Consider the following 20,460-nt stretch of genomic DNA (forward strand, 5'->3'; position numbering starts at 1 on the left):
GTGGTCTCGATGGTATGATACGCTTGATCGATGAGGCCTCACACTCCATTAAGTAGATTGTAAGCCGCCCAAAATGGGTGGCTTTGTTGAATACGGTTTCGGTGTTGGTGATAGTGGCGTCATTTTCAAAGGCATCTTATGATTAGGTAAGCCATCGAGCAACTGATACTGAAAGAAATGTTGGATGTTGTAACACCTCAATCAAATGTACGATCAATCTTACCATCACCGTCTCACGTTCCAACGATTGAAAGCAAGCGTTATTTTCATGACCACCCCGCGAGTTATTACCCCCCGCGACTATGAGTTCCGCGCCCCATCTCATGCCAGCGGTGTACGACTACCACCGAGTTATCAGCGTAAGAGAACTCAGACGAGACTTCCCCAAGAGCGCTATCGACGGGCTCCTGAACAAGCCTCAGCCTCCGGGCATATACTCGTGCCATTACGAGTGCTGCATTTGTTTGGGATATGGGAAGTTTGAGGTGGTCAAACAGGCGATTCGTCACAGGGCGGTGGTGGACCGCAAGAAGTATATGGTCACTCCGTGCAATCACATCTTCCACGCCAAGTGCTTGAGCCTGTGGATGATGCGGAAGTTGAAGTGTCCCATGTGTGAAAAGGTGTTGCCTGAATTTGTGGTAACGGACGCTATCGGGTCAATGGGGAATCCCATCGACGTCCTTCAGTCCCTGGACTCATCTGAATGATCTGGGGAGTGTTGCCGGCCTCCTCACAAGCAGTGACTTAGTTTAGCCTTCAATATATGTGCATCGGAAATCTGTTTGCAGCGGTTTCAAGTAGTAGGGATATTCATCTGGTAATCAAATGCCTTCACCACATACAGTGGACACGAATATTGATCCCAAAATCAGATATTCACTTCAATACTTGGATGACATAGATGCTCAAGAAAGTTTGACCATTTTCGGTTGTGGGTTTTGGCTATAGCTTCAAACTTTTTCAATGGCACCAACCAGTCCCAACCGTATGAACTCCGATAAAACAAAAGGTAAGTAGCATTTTTTTCGATAGCTCCATTTAGGAAGAGGTGTAGTCACTGGAATGAAAAGCACACAGTGGATCACCGCCGGGATTCGTTGACCAACTCATCAAGCCATCCCATGGCGCATGAACGAAAGGGAAACTGTTAATAACAAATGACAGTCAGTTTCGATGATACCCATAGATTGGTGAAAGCTCCATTTTCGATAAGAGATCTAGCTAGATCTCAATCCGTACCACATCTGGAATTTGCCGAGGTTCAGGGTCGTCTCAGGGACTAAACAGTGAGCAGTGCGATTTGTGCGGCTGAAAGTCTAAGGGCGTGCAATTTCAGTAAACAATCTCGGGGTAGTAAATTGCACGATTCTTCCACACAATCAGATCAATTACGACTAGACTCAAGTAGTCTCTTTCTAAGGTAAAATCCATCATCACCACCGCTTGGATATCGACCTGATTTCGACTTTGATAGCACTCGATTAACATTAAAGAATCCAAAACTTACTACTTTCATTGAATACCTTCATTTTATAGGCGAATAATTAGTATTGATCTCGCTTCAGTCTCTCTTGTCTCACTTGGCTTTTGCAAGATTTAGTGCGGGTGTCGCATGACCGAGGCACCACGCCAACCCCACAAAATCTTCCGCGGGAACTCCCGATTCAAATATACACCACCACCAGCTTCATCTTCAACTATTCTTTATAATAATTAATTAGTACTTGTTTGATTTCGAGATAGATCAAATATTGAACGTACGCTCTATATCGTTTTCCCCGGGCTCGTTCGCACGTGATATACCCCTCGCTTCCCCACAACGGTCACCCCTCTCACAAGACACTCCATCCGTCTATACTTATCCTCCACAACCGACACCCCAATCGTCTTCCGCAAACTGACAATGGACTCATCGACATCGTCGCTTTCATCGCTGCTGGTGTTACCCTCGAAATTGCTCGAGGATAACTACAAGCTAGCGCTCAAGTTGTTTGTCAACCGCAACTTCGAAAAGCTGTTTGCCGTGGCCTCCCAGCTCTACGGACAAGCCATTCAAGAATACCCTCGGGGACTTATCCTGGAGACGCTTCTCGTCAAGATCATCTCGTTATACATCGCGGAAATCACCACTATCGCCGAACAAGAGGTGGCGTTCGAAACCGGCGTTGATGTCGACCAAGTAATCAGCGATGTGGAAGGTTTGTTTGGTAATCGCCGCAATGTGCCGCCGGAAATTTTGTATAACTACTATTTGGCGGCTAAGGGCAAAAAAGTGTTGTCGCTTCTCACACTGGAAATCAGTCAAATCCTCAACACTTTTACGTATAATCGGGAATCTAGCAAGCACGAGAAGAACTTGGCCCGGTTATACATTGACTTGTTAGTGGAACAAGACCGCTGGGAAGACGCTAAGCTGTTTGTGGGGCTGTGTCCCGTGTTTACTACCAGTGACCTCCACCAATTAGAAGACTGGAAACAAGTCCAGGAAAACCAACGCAAACAGGACCAATTGCTGAAACAAAAGAAAGAGCTGGAGGCAAAGCAAAAGAAGGCCGAACAGATCAAACAACACCGCGACCGCCAGCTTGAATACGTCAAGCTTAATGAGATGAGACAACAAGGGGACCGCCCGATAAATAAACGGCAACCCACTCCACAAGACGTACAACTGCTTACGCAACGGCTATATCACATTTTGGACTTGCTCAAGAACTATTTCCGGGATAATAGTCTTGTTATTGGTGTGGTGGCGGTAGTGTTGGCCATCGCTCTGCGCTACGTGAAGCTTAACCGCAACACGTTGAACACCGTTAAGGATCGTGTGGTGGACACCGTGAAAATGGCCATGAAGATCACTTACTTGTGAAAACCATACTCTACGTTTTCATCATTTCACCATATAGTTAGGCTATAGTCTATCAAGTTTCAGTTACTTTTACAATAGTAGAAGTTACCAATTGCTTGTAGTTTTGCTTTAAAATCTTACTTTAATGGGATGATGTTGGTGTCTCGTTTCTGTCTGTTAGTAAGTACTCCCCGGGCTGCGTAACCCACATTTCATTGACCGCATCAGCCACAGTCACTGCTGCCGCCACTCCTCCCCACCACATCCACTATGACCACCGATAAAGGGTGCTGGGTCATCGGCTACGGGCTGCTTATGTTCAAGCCGCCTCCCCACACGGCGTTCCGCGTCGAGGGCTTCATCAACGGCTATATCCGCCGCTTCTGGCAGAGCTCGAGCGACCATCGCGGCACTCCCGAAGCCCCAGGACGAGTGGTGACTTTGGTCCTGCTCAAAGATCTTCAAACACATGCTCAGTTTGCTGGCCACCACGTGTTTGAGCTGGCCAAACCCCTCGATCAGCTCGTACCATCGGACTTACCCGTACAAGCAGCAGCCTACTATATCGAGCCCCAGCACGTTGACGAAGTCAGGGAGTACCTAGACGTGAGGGAACAGGACGGGTATACTGCCCACCATATTCCTTTTTACGTTACCCAGACGCTGGACTTGGATCACCCGGCATTAGTTCAGCTTGATGTTGACTCTGAAACCGCTCTCCCCGTGATCATGCTGACAATCTATATAGGCACGGTGGAAAACGAGCTGTTTGTTGGCCCTGAACTGATCTCTGACACCGCTAATGTCATCAGGAAACTGAAAGGACCGCTGGGAGAGAACGTCGAGTATATGGACCGCTTGGTGGAAGCACTGCCGGATAAGTACTTGACTGAGCTTCAGCAACACGTGAGAGCCTTGCATTGATCTATTTAATCATCCTATGCATATAGACAATTGGTATTTTTGACGTTAAAATAGTGGTTGATGTAGCGCCGTATAAATGGCTCCTGATGGGAGATTATCTGTTGTCATCATAATAATGTCCCCTAAACTGATCACTGTTTTATAATTCGGTGTCATTGACGGTATCCACTTTGGATGTTGGCCACTGTAACGTCCAATAGTTTATAGATGGGAGTGGTTGATATTGGCCTTAGGTGGTCGGGGGAACCACGCTTGGAATTGTGGCTGGGGCGACCCTGGAGATGGTGGCAAAACCTTCATTTTGGTGGTGCAAGCGTTCATTTTGGACTGGTGGTGGTGGTAATCGGAGGCGTCATCACTCGTAGTGGTGAGAGCCGAGGTGTGTGGGGGAGGGGAACGATAAGCACCGATGACGTCATAGAATCTTGGCTGCGAAAAAAGTTCGCCTCCCTCGTTATAGAATAGGCAAATTGATTGCTAAGGAAGTAATTGGTCGATGTTGTGTGTGATTAAATTGATGTCTTGGACTCTAGTAGATACGGCTGTTGGTTAATATAGCCATCATTCAAATTGGAGGTGACGTGCTATCATAAATGACTTATTACCTATGATAATACAATCCTCATTTTATTGCATTCCCCGCCATCACTATTTTCTCCTTCCTCATCCAAACATTCCGTGGAGCACAGGCAACAATAGGGAAAATCTTCGTCGCAGGCTCCTACTACTAACTTGACTAAACATGAAAGATCATCGATATTAAGACTTTATGGTTTTGCGCTAATGAGGTAGGGCCGGCCAAATCACGTTACTGCTGATTTCCTTACGGCTACATGAGTTCATTGAGCGCTTCTACGCCCTTCCTTCGTCTGTATTAGCCCCTTAACCCTGTACGTTCGTCTAAACCACGTGATGTGCGCTTCGACGATGGAGGTATGGGCAGGGAATAGGGACTAACTCGACGGTATTGTGGCCACTAATTGGATTCATTCGAAAGCTATAGATTGTATAAATAGTTTCCATGTCTAAATTTCAAAATTGAGCGACTGTACCAAAAGTCACAACCCCAAATACCGAATAATCGCGTGAAGCTAAACGAGAGGGCGTGACTCGCCTTCCTCTAGGCAATACGCGGCGACAACTATATAAGCCCCTTGCCCCCATTATCAAACTTTCTACTTTACCTCTATGTCGTCCACGCCATCCGCTGGCGCTGTGTTCGAACGGGCGATGGCGCAGGCCATCTCCGAGGGCCTCGACTACTCCCTGATTAGTTTCCAGTTGGAAATGTGCAAGAAAATGAAGCCACTTTTGGGACCCCGTTGTTTTCTCGATCAAACTGATGTCGACGGTTTTGTAAAGGGGGCGATCACGGCGTTACGGGATGGGTTCTCGACAAGAGTGGCCCTGGAGGTGTTGGACATGGTGAGTTTACTTGCCAAGGGTGAAGCTATCATGCTCTGTAACCCGCTGTTACGTCAAGAACTCATTGTGGAAATACTCTCGTCATCCCTACCGGTCAGAGACACCGCCGTCAAGACCATTGTTGCGCTTTGGCACCAAGTTCCCCACCATGTCACACTGGCGATGATGAAAGCTAGCAAGCAAGGTGATGGCGCTAGCTGGGCTACCGATGAAATCATGAATGATACTCGTGACTGGACGTTGCCTGGTGCTCTTCCCCGTCTTTATCGGCTTGTACTTGCTACTAATGGTAGTTCTGTACCCCATGCGATATTGTGGTTGTGCCGTCATAAGCACAAAGAGGCGTTGATCGACATGTTGCTCGCTGAATGCACAAAATCAGAAGCCTGTTCTCTACCCAAGGACACCTCCAACGACACTGCCGCAATCAAGTGTACCAAAGTCAGTCGTGTAGACGCTCGCAATGTTCCTACTCTGGAAGCGTCTGCTACAACTAGCATCGGTAATGCTGGTGTGGAACTGAACACTGATGAAGCTGTAAACCAAGAAGAACAGCCTGCTTCTCCTCGGGTCAAAGAATCAATGCCTCAAAGCGTTTTCAACAACTGCACCTTTCACGGGAAAGTGATCATTGTTGGCGGTAACATGAAGTATCTGGACCTGTTTACTTCGTTGGGGGATGACGTATTAAGGGATGAAGTATTGGAGGATGACGAAGTGGAAGCCCCGGGAACATTTTGATTGGATCAAATGAGTATTTTAGGAAAGGTATTTAAGGTACATACGAGTTCAATATGAGAGATTTCAACTTTGCTGATACTTAGGCCAATAAGCAGACTTAACCTCTTGTTTCTTCTTAATGTTCTGCCAAATATCTAATGAGAAACGACTACCCGCGATCCCTGTTAATTCAGCCAACTCCTAGCATTTCGCATTCGCCAAACGATTTCGAAGGGGGTGCTCTTTACAAAACTTCATAGTAAAATCACTGTCACGATGCCTTAAACGTCATTCCAATGGGTCAAATACAAAATTGCGGTACGTAAGATTAATATTACAAGTATATCTCGGTTTCCCAATTGAACCTTACACAATCTCATTCCGCATTCGTACAAGCCTATACGAAGGCGATAGTCACGCATACCCTCGACAATACGACGGACACGGTATATAAGCAGGCCTTGGCCCTCATCTCGTCTCACATTTATTCAATACTTCTACGGATATGCTGTACGCTCTGCCTCCCCCTCCGATCCTCGGCTCTGCCTTCCACAACTTGGTGTCTCTGGTTACTGAACTTGACATTAAGTTGGGCAAGTGCCAGAGCTTGAACGGGTACTTGAAATACTACCGCGTTTCTTCTCACGAAGTTGTTGGCTACGTCAATGGCACCATCCATGTGCTCTCGACGAAATCGCCACACAAGCTCGCCGGAGTGGTGTTACACACGGTGCATCTTCTCGCCGATGCTGACGCCATGACGCTGATTGAGCCGGCTAAGCGTCAATCGCTTATCTTCTGGTTATTACGACGCGAAGATGTTCGTGTCTACGCGGGGGAAGTGGTGGCCTCGTTCTGGTACAAGTTTCCCGAAGATGTGGAAGAAATGGTAAAGCAAGCGGTGCCCCATCGGTTTTTCTACGTTGCTGACCGAGCCGTGCTTAAGATTTTGCAACACCACCAGGACGGGTCCACTGACGTGGCCGCCTTGGCTCGCTTGGTGGCGGCGGCGGCTGGCAATGGTCCCCTGGCTGGAGTGGAGTGGTTGAACCACCGCACCAAATTCTTTGACGAAAACCTCAAGGAGGCGTTGGTTGTGGAGTTGAATGAAAAATTGGCCGCCTCCTCTCTTGTTGAGAAAGTGGAATCACCCCAAACTTCCCCGATCCACCACTCGTACCCCGCGGTGACTTCTTTGGACCCCATTAAGGAACTGTCGAGCGAAGTCGAAGGTTCATTAGGTGACGCCAACAACGTCAACGCTGACTCTAATGGCGTGAAAGAAGAGGAAGACACTCAATCGGTTGAAAACCAATCCACTTCGTCGGCTTTTGCTGGCAATACCACTAACAACTTCAACAACTGCCGCTTCTACATCACCAACGCTTTCTTCAACGCGAGTGACGCCAAGCAAATGGAACTGTTGGAAGCCGACTATGACCCTGATGAATAAGTAATTACGTATGAGTTAACATGAGCGAGTTTTGTATAATGTAGAGCGTTTCACCTACAAATCTTTAAGCGAGACTGATCCTTTAATTATAACGTCGATATACATGTTGGCTACCATACAATCACTGTTATGATTCACTTGACAACAGAGATGTATTGATCGCTCTTTTATCGTGCTTCTATTGCCCATTACACTTTCCTCTATACTTCATTTTCTCGTCACCACGCACTGTGCCAAAAATTTAGCAAATTGACGAAAATCTGCGAACCACAAACCCAATCTTTTCAGAATGATTGTGAGATTTCGGAATGTGCATCTAACGACTAATGAGAGGTTACTATAGCCTAGCTTAACAAGCCTTACTTTCAGAATTTATCAAACCTTGTCTATAAAAATTAAGTAGTGTGAATCAAGGGATTTTGTTTGTTAGTGGGGTTACGCCACCACTGTTTGCGCCGGACTGATACTTCTCGACGACTCTTCCAACTCATTGAGCTTTTCTTGGTCCTTACGGATTCCTTCTCTTACTGCCAACACCAGGTCGGCGATCACCGCGTCCACACCGGCTTTCATCTGGATCTTGGCCAATTCCGGGTCGTTATTCTCCACGCCGTAAGTGACACACACAAGGCCCAGCAGCTTCACCACTTGCGCTAAACGAGGGCACTTCACCAACGTCCCTGCCGCCAGCACGATCCCCAAGAGGTTCCATTTCTTAGCAAACCTAATGGCGTTTTGCAACGACAGAGCTCTGATATCGGCCATGGGAGCAGTACCAGCTTCAGTAAGGAACAAGATGGGAATCAGAGGTTGCTTAAGTGACAAAAGCACACACACGTCGGGGTGGAACAGCGAGAAGAGAATATCGCGGTTGGTGAGGTTAGCATCGTAAATCACCTTCAAGATAGTATCAACGTAGGTGTTTAAATCGACGGCGACTTCTCCCATTTGTTCCATTTCCGCCTCGTCCAACATCGGGTACTTAAGCTCGATATTGAAGCCGACATTTGACGGTAATTTGGCGAATAACTCTTTCAAGGTGACAAAGCTCAGCGCCACTGAGAGACCACGGGCGTTACCCTTGAAACCTTGAGATTTCCACGTCTTAGTAAGTTTCATCCGCCGACTGATGGTATCTCTGAACTCCACATCGATCGCATCTTCCACTGAAGGAGTACGCTTAGCATGGAAATTGGGGGCCAGCGGGTACAGTCTCGGCTTGTGAAGGCCCACAAGAGCGGCGTCATCCAACAGGTGCTTTTCCTTATCGGATTTCTCTTCGTTTAAGCCCAAGAACTGTTCCAACGTCAATGCGTTCATGGGGATATCCACCCCCAGTTCCGCTACGGTGAAGTCATGGTAGACGACGGGGACCATATCTTTAGTCAACTGGACATCAAACTCGACGTACAGCGCCCCCAAAGACGCAGCCGCGATGAACAGTTCGACGGTGTTCTCACCCAATTGAAGCAGTTTGCGGTTGAAGTTTTTACCCAAACCACGGTGACCAATCACTCGTGTCGATACCAATTGTTTCCAGTAAGTTTCCGTCGGAGTAATCGCCATAGCCGGGTGGCCAAAGCTGGAAATGGGGAGGTATTCAAAACGAACTTCACCAATAGTGTCCATAGTGGTCCGGTCCATGATCGGAAGAGTCACCGTACGGTGCAAAGAGCGAAGATTAGCCCCAACCGGAGTGTACAAATCCTTCAAGAAAGCTACTGCTCTACCAAGCAGTTGGCGTTGATGGTGGAATTGGTAGGTGGGAACAAGGTCAAACAGTACCGATAAGTCGTCCACATCCACCGAGCTGGGCACAGTGAAAGTGACGGGGTCAGTAGCAGAAGCATGGAAATCGTCCAACGGTAAATCCACCACTACCGGCTGGTCCACCACTTGATTGGTACGACGATGCTTACACGTGATCAGCAACGATAATGCTGTGTCGAGAGCCAGAGTGTGAGGAAGCAGCACATCGTGTAACGTCACTGGCAGCTGTGTTTGGCGCATATCCGTCAGCCCTAACGTGATGAGCACCATCAGTTCCCCGTTACCCAAGTATTTGTGGCCAAACAGCTTAATCGGTTGAGGTTCAGACTTGGGTTTGCGGCTCAACTGCTGGTACACTTTGTTATACACACTGCGTGAGTGTTCGGGCAAAATGTCCACCAGCAGCGACAGCCGGTGGAGCTCTTCAGGGAGTTTCCGCTCGACATTGTTCTCAGGAGAGTACATGTCGTAAAGCAATAACGAACTGTCCCTTGGGCGGAGAAGCTCAGCGGTATCTAAGTGACCACGAAGACACAGGTGTTCCATGGGAAGCCACCCGGAATCGTCAACGGTATCGACCTTAGCGCCAAACTCAAGCAATAACTTCACTAAACGAGTGAACCCTTCGTTGGCAGCAATGAAGATGGGAGTCCACCCAAATACCAGTTCACCAATCTCAGGGTCAGCATCGTTACTCAAAAGGAACTCAGCCACTTCCACGTGGTTATACTTACAAGCGATGTGTAATGCCGTTTCCCCGTGGTGGTCATGGTCGGAGTAATTGACGTCAATGCCTCCGGAAGTGATTAAATCCTCGACGATGACGGGACTAGGGTTTCTTGCTGCCAAGAGGACAAGTTCCGGACACAGTAACGGGGTGGCCGACTCCTTAATCAAATTGCGAGTAGTTTGTGGGTGGTGGCCAATCACGGCTAAATGAAGCGGAGTCATCCCGTCCTGGTCGCCCCAGGTATCAATGTGGTCTAAGGGGAGACCCACTCCAATGAGGCTGTGTTGTTTGAGGAATGTAATAAGGACAATAACCGCATCCTTAAGACCATACTCAGCAGCATAGTGGAGCGGCGTACGTTGGTACAGGTCCTTGTGGATGACTTCGTGCTGGTATAAGTCGCCGTACTTGGATAACACGTATTCAAGACCGTCACAGGGCTGGTCAGGACCATGGTGTTTCCCCCAATGGATGATTAATTGGTGGAAGAAGGTACGGCGAGAAATATCGGCTTTATCAGCAAAAGGGTTCCCTTGAGTCCGCTTTAATTCCTCAATGAGTAGATCAATACACTCGGGAGTGCTTCTCGTGGTGGCTTTAATCAAGAGAGAAGTGAGCACGCGAGCACCCACGGATTCCGGCGCTGAAAGCAATTGTTGGAGTTGTTTCGAATCCTTATTTTGAATGGCTTCCGTCATTTCCGCGTGGCGAGTGTTGGCGGGGTGTTTCGGCAGCACCAGGCCGTCGGCGTTGTCGGCGCCGAGCTCGGCCAAGATCGAGTGGATCGTATCCAAATAACCTTGAACATCTTTGCCACGAGCGAACGGTAACGGGTCAATGCGCAGGTGGAGATAGGTAGCCTTATTATCGGCGTCGGCGCCAAGTTTCTTATCCAATTTCTTCAAGATCTTCACAAAACCACGGTAGTTAATCTCACCGAACCACTGTAAGTTTCTCAACGTGGTGGCCATTTCCCTCAAGATCAGCACCACTTCATCCAATTCGTCTTTCACTTCGATCTCTTTGGTAAGCTTATGGGTATGGGAGTTATACCCCAACGCCAGCACCACCCGTCTCATCCGTTTGCCGTACTCCATCAGTTTCATCGAATAGAACTCGTCGACATTCTCGACGTTGCGGTCCAACTCATAGAAGAAAAGAGAAAGCACCAGCTCGAGGTCGTCGGTGGTGGCGACCTGGTTGATGATCTTCTTCAACAGCTTATAGTTGATGTAGTACACCAGCCATTGCGGGATCTGGTGGGTGAGCAAGTTTTTGCCAAACTTCATCGGCGCCGACTGTGGGGATGGGTGAGGAGGCAGCGGTCGCCAGTAACGGTGGGAGTGGTGGTGGCTGATCCCACGTGGAAGCTGGCGGTGGTGACTAAGGCCCGGGGCATCGTTGCCAACGGCTCGGCTGTATACAGGCCTTACGTCACGTGGGCCCCCCATCAATAACATGACACGAGCCTAATTAGGGGGTAAGCACTAAGGAAGCTGGCCACGGATCTCAGCGGGACTAATTCAACCAAGCCAACCGAGGTAAGTCATAGTAAAATTAAGCCGCTGTCTGCTGCTGGCGGGGGTGCGTCGGACGAGATGCCCTCATCGCGTCGTCGGCATATACGTGGCGAAAAGATATGAACTAGCAAAGTTTGATATAATGGAATAGCTAATGATTTGGGTCAAATTTCACTTAGTATTGCCTTGGGTTTTGGCTAGTTCGTATACGGTGACGGGAGTGGATTCCCGTGTTTTCTTCCTTCTCTTGGCTGGCTGCAAAATGATCACCACGCGCATGCACCACGACCACGACCACCCCCAATCGGGCCACGCAGACCAAATGACACCCCGCAGGCGTCAACAAGAAATTCGAAGCTAAAAAGAAACGAGTCACTGAATATATGGCTGGTGTTTCTATATAGTTTAAGCTATATCAGCAAATTTTAGGTTCTATTTGTCTGTTTCTTTGTGGTGTTATCTACTGCTTAGTGACGTCTTTATTTGTATAGTGACAAAATTAAATTGGCTGGGTGGGGTAAAGGCTCTGTGTAGTCAGTAAAGAGCATGTCACTGTATGCAGTACATTAAGCTCAAAAGATAGGTGAACGGTGTACACCCGCCCCCAGAGTACACGCCACCGCTACACCATCCAGAGTAACCTCACCATCGTCTCAAACTATAAGTACTAGCAAATCTCATCGAATATTGCTCACTACTCTCTTTGCTTTACTCCCCATGCAATTCATTACCACCGCTACTCTCATCGCTGTTGCCGTCGCCTCCTCGGCCCCCGTCGTCACCTCCAACCCCAACACCCGTTTCGTCGCCGACTTCCCCTTTGCCGGTTCTCAAGCCGCGTCCGGGTTCGTGGTGTTTGCCGTTGGCGACTCTGGCCAAGTCAATGTCCACGTTGACTTGACCAAGTTGCCTGCCACTGGCGGTGAATTCTCTTATAAGATTCACGACCGGCCAGTGGGCTGGGGTGCTGCCACCTGTGACTCCGCCGGTGCCGTGTTTGACCCTTACCACGCCGGTAACGTCGACTGTGACTCCTTAGCTGACGACTCTCGCTGCCCCGTGGGTGACCTTTCCGGCAAACACGGTCGTTTCACTGCGACCTGCTTTGAACACAGCTACATCGACCCCTACTTGCTGTTGGACCCGGCTCTGGAAGCCTACATCGGTGGCCGTTCGGTGGTGGTGTACCACGATGGCCAAGTGCTTGCCTGTGCCACCATCCAAGCGGAGACAGAAGGCGACCAAAATGGCGACCAAGAAGGCGCATCGGTTGATTCCGTTGTGGAGCTTCCTCTGATTGAAGTGGCTCTCCCCACGGCGGTTCCCCCTATTGCTACTGACGTCATTGTCACCGAAGAGGAAACCATCAAGACTTTGGTGGAAACAATTGAGACTTCAGTGGAAACCATTGAAACCTCAGTGGGAACCATTGAAACCTCGCTTGAATCTACTGACTCGTTGGCTGAGACCACCTTCCCGTCGAGGAACTCCACTGTTGCCTCCACTTTGACCTCGGAAGTGTCGCTGGTGGCGTCGTCTTCTGCGGGCTCTGTGCCTCCTGAAGTGACTCAGGAAACCAACATGGGTCTGCAGTTGGCGCTGCTGGTGGCGGCGATGGTGGCGATGGTCGCCATGTTGCTCTAGCTTTAGCAAAGTAATCGGTTTTTATCTAATTAATTAATAAATGTGTTCCTCTTCTATTAAACAAAAATACCAGATGATCATAGATGCAATTATATGTTGGATATAAGCTGTAACGTGATGCTCAGATGTCCCCTTGGGAGATATCAATGATATGGATTTTACTTGCTGCAATGGTTATCTCACACTAATCCTAAACTCCTTGGCGGTCAAGTGGTAGATCCACTCTTCCTCGGCCACCGGGGTCGGCGCCGGCACCGGCCCACGCGTCACCGTCATCAGCCCCGTGATATCCTTAGCGCGACCAGTCTCAAGGGGCTTGAAATGGACCACTAAATGGCTTCGCCAAAGTAAGTTTTCGTATAATTCTTCCGTGGCAGTCAGCGGGTCACTGGTAATCACCCACACTTGACTACAGGTCTTGAGAAGCAGTTGTAAGTGGAAAGTGAGCTTAATCGTCAGGATATTGGTGGCCATTTGAAGCAATTCCACACCATCAATCACAAGTACACCTTTAGCCTGTTTCTGGATTTGTTGGAATAAAGTGGCTATCAGTGTGGTAGCGTTTTCCGGGTCGGGTATCTGTTTATCAAACAAGTGGCTGAAACAGTCAATAAACTCAAATTTGAGGGGGCCCACCAGTTTGAACGCCAGCGCATAGAAATCACGGTTATTGGTAAACGATACTAACGTAGCACCAGCGCCGGGTTGTGGCTTGAGCGAGTTATTGACCCCCTTAGCGGTGTTGGTAGCCGCCACACTCAATAGCGTAGCAATGAACCACAGAGGGTAAGTTCCCGGAGCATGGCGTACTACCGATAGATAGCCGCCCTCTTTGGACACCGTAGGCGACACAATGGAGCCGTCCTTGTATAGTATAAGGTCCTGGCGAAGGTCCATCTTAGTATATATAGTGATGCGCGCGATGAAGCTGTCTACTAGTATCGGTCGTGCCCCTACCACTTTCACTCAGTACTACTCGTCTATTCGTGAATACTTACTCTTCGGAAATGACCTCGGCGACTCTAAAGTCCTTCAGCAATTCCTTGGCCTGGTCCGAATTCTGGAACTGTTCGATCTTCTTGTTGACGTCCTTGGCGGTGGCAGCAAACTTCTTTCTCAAGTCCGCGGCCTGCTCCTTACCCAAGAACCCTTCCAACTGGGCAAAGATCTCGTTGTAGGTGTCGTCGTCGGTGTTGGTGGCCTTCTTCACTGCTTTCGACGCCTTGTTCACCGTCGACTGGGCGGTGTCCTTAACGGACTTCGCCGCCAGGTCCAACTTAGCTCTCAAGTCTTCAGCCTCACCTTTACCCATGACCCCTTGGATCTGGTCCCAGATCTCGTTGTAGGCGTCCTTCTGGTTGCCGGCAGTCGAGTCGAACGCATCCCTGGCCTTCTTGGCAGTGTCGTTGGCCGCCTGCTTGCCCTGTTCCAAAGCCTGCTTACCGGCTTGCTTGGCCTGGTTCCAGCTCGACTCGACTTTTTCTCTCAAATCCTTAGCTTGCTTAGGGTCTAACACCCCGTTGATCTGGTCAAAGATCTCGTTGAAGGTGTCGGTGCTGTCAGACTGGGCAAAGAACTCCTTGGTGTCGTTCCACTGCTCCTTGGCAATCTTCTTGCCGTCCTTGATCGCCTGGTCGACCTGCTTCTTCAACTGCTGGGCGTTGTCCTTGCCCAACACCCCGGCCAACGAGTCGAACACCTGGTTCAGCAATTGGTCGTAGTTGACCTCCGACCACGATTCCTCGACTTCGCCGACGGTGTTGCCGGCGGCGTCCTTGATGGGGATGTCGCGGGTGTGGGTCTTGGGGCCCAGCAACGCCCAGTAGCCGACACCGCCGATCAAACCGAGGGCGACGAGGATGCCGAGCTTGCCGTTGGGGCCGTCGGAGAAGTTGTCGCCCAGCTTCAGCGAGTTGTATCTCACCATGGGAGCGCGGGCCCGGGGGGCGAGGCGGACCGATTGACGAAGAGCAGCACCACGAGTCGCTTGTCTGAACATGGTTATTAAGTGGTTGGGTGGGTGAGACTAGCGTAGCAGCAACCGGCGTTCTTATACCGGGGCCCCCGCCATTATGCCGGATTGCTGTCGACGAAATTGCAGCCATAATTGGCCCGCATTTACACGCTGCCGACGCTTCCGGAGCCCCGGGCGACGGCACCGGCACAAGCCAGTGTCGGCAATTAATTAGCCCAATGACATGGGAGATATAACAGTACGAAGGGTTTGTCATGTATCGTAACCTTAGTCGATCGGGTGGGGGTGTGCTTTCTATCGCCCTATGGAGCAATCGCCTACGGTTGCTGTGGAGGGGTGCCCCTGGCGCGCACAGGGTGTCGACGCAGTGGTGCACACAGCCGACGACCACAGGGCCCGGCCACGACAGACATTGGCGAGATACCCATGGCAAGTGCCGCAGGAGTGGAGACGTCCTACTGCTTCAATCACCGCTAATCTGGACTCAAAAGTCATGGCCCTACGCCAGTTTCAGTCGCCATTTTTCGGCGCCGACGTCGGCAGATCCGCGCGCCTCCTCGAGGCACGGGCTAAGTTGCTTAAACGGGAACCGCCAGCTAGCCAATTATCGAGGGTGGCTCTGGCCCACTAGAAAGTGGGGCAACACGTGCTTTGGGAGCGAGGAACACTGCAAGCACTTGTGCTCTCTGCATTAGAAGGCGCCACTTGTGCGTAGCCCTTCTTTAGCTCTCAACCACTAGGGTTATCTCCAGTGTTCGAGGCGCCACCCTTCGGTGGATGGTCGCCGCGATTGCGAAGACGTTTATTGGTGGCGGGCCCCGCTGCAGGTAATATATCCCGTAAACAGGAGGGCCGGGGCCAGTGTCCCTCGCGTTTCTCGAGAAACTATGTACAGACGCCAATCATACGTCGTGCCAAAATGGGGCTTTGTGTGACGTCATCGCAGCGCGCAAGCGAACAGACTAAGCTGAAGCGAATTATCGATGAAAAGAAAAAGGGACCAGGATACGATAATACTCGGCACCACCGGCAGGAGGCTTATAGGTTTTTGGGCGCTGATAATTGTCAGTTTTTGGTTTCAAATGGTGGCGGCAGTACTAGATTCTTACGTAAAACACATCGGTACCCATGGGGACCTTTGACAAGCCCTTTGTCGTTAGGTTTCACATATTTGATTCTATTTGCCGTGGACCACAAAATCACTATAGTGCTGTATAGACCAAGCATCGTATAAGATTTGAACACTGGTGAGGATGTTTCAAGTGAGATGTACAACCTTAATGAGAAAAGCCGGTGCTTCTTTCAACACTTTTTTTAACGGGAGTGTTTGCTTTGGATCTAATAATAGATGATGAAACCGGTATTACCTGAGAAAACTTCCGCCATTCCCTGTTCACCGATGCAATAAGCGTAGAGATAGTCAACGATGATACTCAATGGAAGCGACCAACAATAGAAGTTCTCCGTGTAGCATATTCACTAGAGTTGTGATCATACTGAATAGGAATCAAATTTAACCAAGTTGACCAGGTACTATGTCTTTATGTATAAGGTATTGTTAACGATCTGGTGGATTTGGATGAGTCTCTCCATCTACCACCATATCTTCAGTCTCACAATAAAGAATATACCACCTCATCGACTTGATAGTTAAAACGACTTCTGACACTCAAAATTTCACTTCTAATACCTCATGTTTCCCCTCTAGTCATCCAAATTCAGAGAGCTTAACCATAGTAGGACGCGTCGCGTGCGACTCCATACTACCAACATGTGGCACACCCTCCCGCTATCTCCCGCCGAGCTCAGCCTTGCCAAAGTCCTCCGCTGTGGCCAGACGTTCCGCTGGCACCACATCAACGGCGTGTGGCTGTTTGCCCTCGCCGATCGCGTGGTGCTCCTCAAACAGGATGCCAATACGCTCTACTATTCGCAAGTGATGAGGCAGGCTGATCCTGATGCCGAGGGCACCTTAGCGTTTATCACTGACTACTTTAATTTGGACGTGAAGTTGGAGCCTCTTTATCGTCACTGGGAGGCTCAGCACGCCAAATACCCATCGAAATCAGCGCTGCCGTTTACGCGGTTCCCTGGTATCAGAATCTTGCGCCAGGACCCGTGGGAGACGACGGTGCTGTTTATCTGTCTGTCTAATAACAATGTCAAGCGGATCCTGAAGATGTGTGATGCTCTCTGTGTCAATTTTGGCCATAAAGTGGCCGAGTATGATGGTCACTCTTTCTACAGTTTCCCTCGTCCCCAGGAGTTAGCGGCGTCAGATGTTGAAGCACGTCTTCGTAAACTTGGGTTTGGCTACCGAGCGAAATATATTCACCAGACGGCGAAGTTGATGACGCTGACTCACAGCGTGGAGAGACTTGAAGCGTTACGAGGTGACCCTTATGAAGACGCTCACGAATATTTACTTGAGCTCAGTGGAGTGGGTCCGAAAGTGGCTGACTGTATTTGTCTTATGGCTCTTGATAAGCACCACGTGGTTCCAGTGGATACCCATGTCTACCAGATCGCGTTACGTGATTATCGCTATAAGGGTAAACGCGACGTCAAGACTCTTTCAAAGCCGATGTACCAGGGGATCCGCCAACACTTTGTTGATATATTTGGCGACTACGCCGGCTGGGCTCAGTCAGTGTTGTTTGCCAGTGATTTAAGTGACTTGAATAATGGCATTAACGTGGTGGCTGCAGTCAAGCAAGAAAACATCGAAATCAAGAAAGAGGCTTCTCCAATTGTCAAATCAATGGCCAAGGAGGCCTCAGAAATACAAGCCTAACTCATACAACCCTTTTACCAGACTTGCACCACCTCATTCACGTTTGATACCCAGAGCACCATTGTTCTACCAGATACGACAAATTCACGAAAACAAACCATCTCAACTGCATTTACATTTTAAAAACAATTTACACACATTTTGTTCTAAAACCATTAATGTCTCGTAGTTAGTAGTTGGTAGCTGGGTCGCCCCGCACACATACTCGTTTAGTCGATCACCGCTCGTCAACACGATCACTCGCCTGCACACGACAAGTCGTCTAGACGATTGAAAAGACAATGGGATAGCCTTCTGCTCAGTATAAATAAGTTACCTGTTCCTTTTCAATCAGCCTAGCACTTGGCTCTCCAGTTCCTATCCCCAGTCATTGTCCGATTGCTGAGTGGCCTCCCCTTGATATGAGCGCCATGGTCCCTATGATCGCCGCCACTGACACCACAGTCAAGCCAGCGTCGCTACCAGGACTCCCCATTGAAGTGGGCCGTCTCATATTCTCCATGGCCGACGTGGCCTCGGTGTGCTACCTCTACATTGCCTACTACCCCTTACCTTATGCCAAGGAGATTGCCCTGTATCTCGACTCATGTAAGGTCCGAGTGAGCCCCGCGGTCGTGGTCATCGGCAACCTCAGTGATGTGATTGACTTTGATACACTTGCTAAGCTACCTCCGTGTGATATCAAAGTCAGATGTTCGCGTTCCGATATTGATTATACCCTTGGCTACCTTGCCCACATGGCATACAAGCTGGTGGCGTTGGACATTGATTCATTCAATATCGATATGATCCCCCGCCACCACCCTGACTTCCGCTGCCTCGGCGACCGGTTGACTGAGCTCCGCTTGCTTAGCTCAGCGGTCGAGCAAGAATATATCCCCACGTCGGTGCAGTCTCTCATCCTCAGCAAGTGTGTGTGCTACGACTTACTTGACCTTGTGCACTATACCAATCTTACTGAGGTAAACCTTGATTTCACCCGGTTTGTTGCTGGCGTGCGGTTGCCGCCACTGGTCATTGATCTCCGCTACTACGTCAAAGAAGATGAACCGCGGCTCGATGTATCGAATTTGGTGAACCTCAAAATCATTGATAGCTACCAAGTGGACAACGTGCGCTGGTCCCAAATTGAAAGATCCAGTGAAGGCGATATCCCTACGGGAGTGACGATGGAGCACTTGAGGGAACTTGAAGTGCACAACCATGCATCCTTCCGCACCAACCGTCTTCCAAAACTTGAGGAAGTGTTCGTCTGGCTGCTGGACTGGGCAGAGACGGTGGAAGAGCTCTTTACTAGTGCCCAACTCGCGAACTTGAGAGACCTCAACGCCTCCAATCTTATGATATCGAATCTTGGAGTGCTTCAGAATGTCACCAAACTCGCCTTTGAGTTGAGAGAAACGCTCACCGAAACCTTCCCCTTACCCCCTAACTTGGTTGACCTCCTGATCTTCTCTCCAAACCCGGTCGAAGGCATCCCACCCCAAATCAAGCATTTTTCGTATGAGAGCCAAACCCACGGTCGGTGGGAGCGGGAGAATTATCCATTCACGAGTTACGTTATCACCAAGTCAAAGACGCTCCTCTCGTTGCTGATTGAGATCGCCTCCTTTGTCACCATTGAGTGTCCCAATCTCACCAATCTATACATGATGGAATTCACTGCTTTCAACTGCATTGCTGCTCCAAAGCTTAAAGATTTACACTACTTATCCAAGCTTCCGTTTCCTTTTGAAAATGGCTTCGACAATCTCAATGAGGTGATGTTGTTCGACGTGCCTCTGAATATGGTGTTCAAGCAACGCATGAAGCAAATCTCGTTGAGCAGCATGGTACTCAAGTGTTTGTCAATTTCAGCGGACGAAGTGAGCTTGCTGGCCTGTGTCCTCCCTCGTGAATTCAAGATTGACGCGACGGAACTCTCCGTTCGTTTGATGAGCATTAGTGGCCAGGGAATCACTTGCAAGGAGTTGCGTTGCGAGGAGATTGACCAGGTCCCAGTCATGGTGGAGAAGGTCTCGCTCAAGTTGAGCAAGCCAATGGAGAGTAGCGTTGACGACGAATCCGAGGTACCCGAACTTAAGGGTTGCACGAAACTCCGATCGCTTACTATTGAAGGTGGACTTCAATACTACCAGGACACATTCCCTGTACCATCCTCGGTGAAGCAGTTGGGAGTAACAGTGTGGGGGCGTCGTGGGACCTTGAAGTTTGACACAACCAATCAACTCGAATTTTTCAAGTTGATGGATGAGGTCGATCAAGACCAGGTGCAATTCAGCCTACAGCCGGCGTCAATTTACATGAAGAAATTAGACCTTGGTCGTCATCCTCCCGAGCGACCTTGAGTCGCACCAATCTTCAAATCATCAGAGAGCGTAGTTAACATCATTTGTGAAGCATATATCATCTAACAGAGTTTATCTAATTGATTCAGAATCAGGTGTAGGTCGATACCATTCTCGGAGAACTTTCATCTCAACGCTGAGAGGCAGAAACTGCTTCTGAACGAAATCGATAGTACCAATTTTGATACCGTCATCAACAATAAACTACATATTATTCTAGTGTACTCATCCACAGGTTTACGTATTCTAGATACACACAAGCAACTAATCAATCCTCATTCTGTCTAGACTTGATGTATCATCGACGTC

General features: G+C 49.2%; 11 protein-coding genes across 11 annotated transcripts; 8 read left to right on the forward strand and 3 right to left on the reverse strand. All coding sequences in view use genetic code 12, as the record gives it.

Annotated features, from left to right (window-relative positions):
• Positions 1-302: 302 nt before the first annotated feature.
• DIURU_002519 (uncharacterized protein) lies at positions 303-710 on the forward strand (the record flags this gene model as incomplete). Its single annotated transcript, XM_034155179.1, has 1 exon — positions 303-710. The coding sequence occupies one exon, from the start codon at positions 303-305 to the stop codon at positions 708-710; it is 408 nt and encodes a 135-aa protein (XP_034012685.1).
• A 1,196-nt stretch (positions 711-1,906) lies between these two features.
• DIURU_002520 (uncharacterized protein) lies at positions 1,907-2,869 on the forward strand (the record flags this gene model as incomplete). Its single annotated transcript, XM_034155181.1, has 1 exon — positions 1,907-2,869. The coding sequence occupies one exon, from the start codon at positions 1,907-1,909 to the stop codon at positions 2,867-2,869; it is 963 nt and encodes a 320-aa protein (XP_034012686.1).
• A 249-nt stretch (positions 2,870-3,118) lies between these two features.
• Positions 3,119-3,772, forward strand: DIURU_002521 (gamma-glutamylcyclotransferase; the record flags this gene model as incomplete). The annotated part of the gene is made up of 1 exon (XM_034155182.1): positions 3,119-3,772. One exon carries the CDS (start codon positions 3,119-3,121, stop codon positions 3,770-3,772), a length of 654 nt encoding a protein of 217 aa, XP_034012687.1.
• Positions 3,773-4,960: 1,188 nt separating this feature from the next.
• DIURU_002522 (uncharacterized protein) lies at positions 4,961-5,938 on the forward strand (the record flags this gene model as incomplete). Its single annotated transcript, XM_034155183.1, has 1 exon — positions 4,961-5,938. The coding sequence occupies one exon, from the start codon at positions 4,961-4,963 to the stop codon at positions 5,936-5,938; it is 978 nt and encodes a 325-aa protein (XP_034012688.1).
• Positions 5,939-6,422: 484 nt separating this feature from the next.
• DIURU_002523 (uncharacterized protein) lies at positions 6,423-7,370 on the forward strand (the record flags this gene model as incomplete). The annotated part of the gene is made up of 1 exon (XM_034155184.1): positions 6,423-7,370. The coding sequence occupies one exon, from the start codon at positions 6,423-6,425 to the stop codon at positions 7,368-7,370; it is 948 nt and encodes a 315-aa protein (XP_034012689.1).
• Positions 7,371-7,805: 435 nt separating this feature from the next.
• On the reverse strand, positions 7,806-11,159 carry GDE1 (glycerophosphocholine phosphodiesterase; the record flags this gene model as incomplete). Its single annotated transcript, XM_034155185.1, has 1 exon — positions 7,806-11,159. One exon carries the CDS (start codon positions 11,157-11,159, stop codon positions 7,806-7,808), a length of 3,354 nt encoding a protein of 1,117 aa, XP_034012690.1.
• A 948-nt stretch (positions 11,160-12,107) lies between these two features.
• DIURU_002525 (uncharacterized protein) lies at positions 12,108-13,034 on the forward strand (the record flags this gene model as incomplete). Its single annotated transcript, XM_034155186.1, has 1 exon — positions 12,108-13,034. One exon carries the CDS (start codon positions 12,108-12,110, stop codon positions 13,032-13,034), a length of 927 nt encoding a protein of 308 aa, XP_034012691.1.
• Positions 13,035-13,208: 174 nt separating this feature from the next.
• DIURU_002526 (Elongator subunit) lies at positions 13,209-13,931 on the reverse strand (the record flags this gene model as incomplete). The annotated part of the gene is made up of 1 exon (XM_034155187.1): positions 13,209-13,931. One exon carries the CDS (start codon positions 13,929-13,931, stop codon positions 13,209-13,211), a length of 723 nt encoding a protein of 240 aa, XP_034012692.1.
• A 97-nt stretch (positions 13,932-14,028) lies between these two features.
• DIURU_002527 (uncharacterized protein) lies at positions 14,029-15,033 on the reverse strand (the record flags this gene model as incomplete). The annotated part of the gene is made up of 1 exon (XM_034155188.1): positions 14,029-15,033. The coding sequence occupies one exon, from the start codon at positions 15,031-15,033 to the stop codon at positions 14,029-14,031; it is 1,005 nt and encodes a 334-aa protein (XP_034012693.1).
• A 1,747-nt stretch (positions 15,034-16,780) lies between these two features.
• On the forward strand, positions 16,781-17,803 carry OGG1 (8-oxoguanine glycosylase; the record flags this gene model as incomplete). The annotated part of the gene is made up of 1 exon (XM_034155189.1): positions 16,781-17,803. One exon carries the CDS (start codon positions 16,781-16,783, stop codon positions 17,801-17,803), a length of 1,023 nt encoding a protein of 340 aa, XP_034012694.1.
• Positions 17,804-18,204: 401 nt separating this feature from the next.
• On the forward strand, positions 18,205-20,151 carry DIURU_002529 (uncharacterized protein; the record flags this gene model as incomplete). Its single annotated transcript, XM_034155190.1, has 1 exon — positions 18,205-20,151. The coding sequence occupies one exon, from the start codon at positions 18,205-18,207 to the stop codon at positions 20,149-20,151; it is 1,947 nt and encodes a 648-aa protein (XP_034012695.1).
• Positions 20,152-20,460: the final 309 nt, after the last annotated feature.

The sequence above is a fragment of the Diutina rugosa genome (genome assembly GCF_008704595.1).
Source record: "Diutina rugosa strain CBS 613 chromosome Unknown scaffold42_size129173, whole genome shotgun sequence".
NCBI lineage: Eukaryota > Fungi > Ascomycota > Pichiomycetes > Serinales > Debaryomycetaceae > Diutina > Diutina rugosa.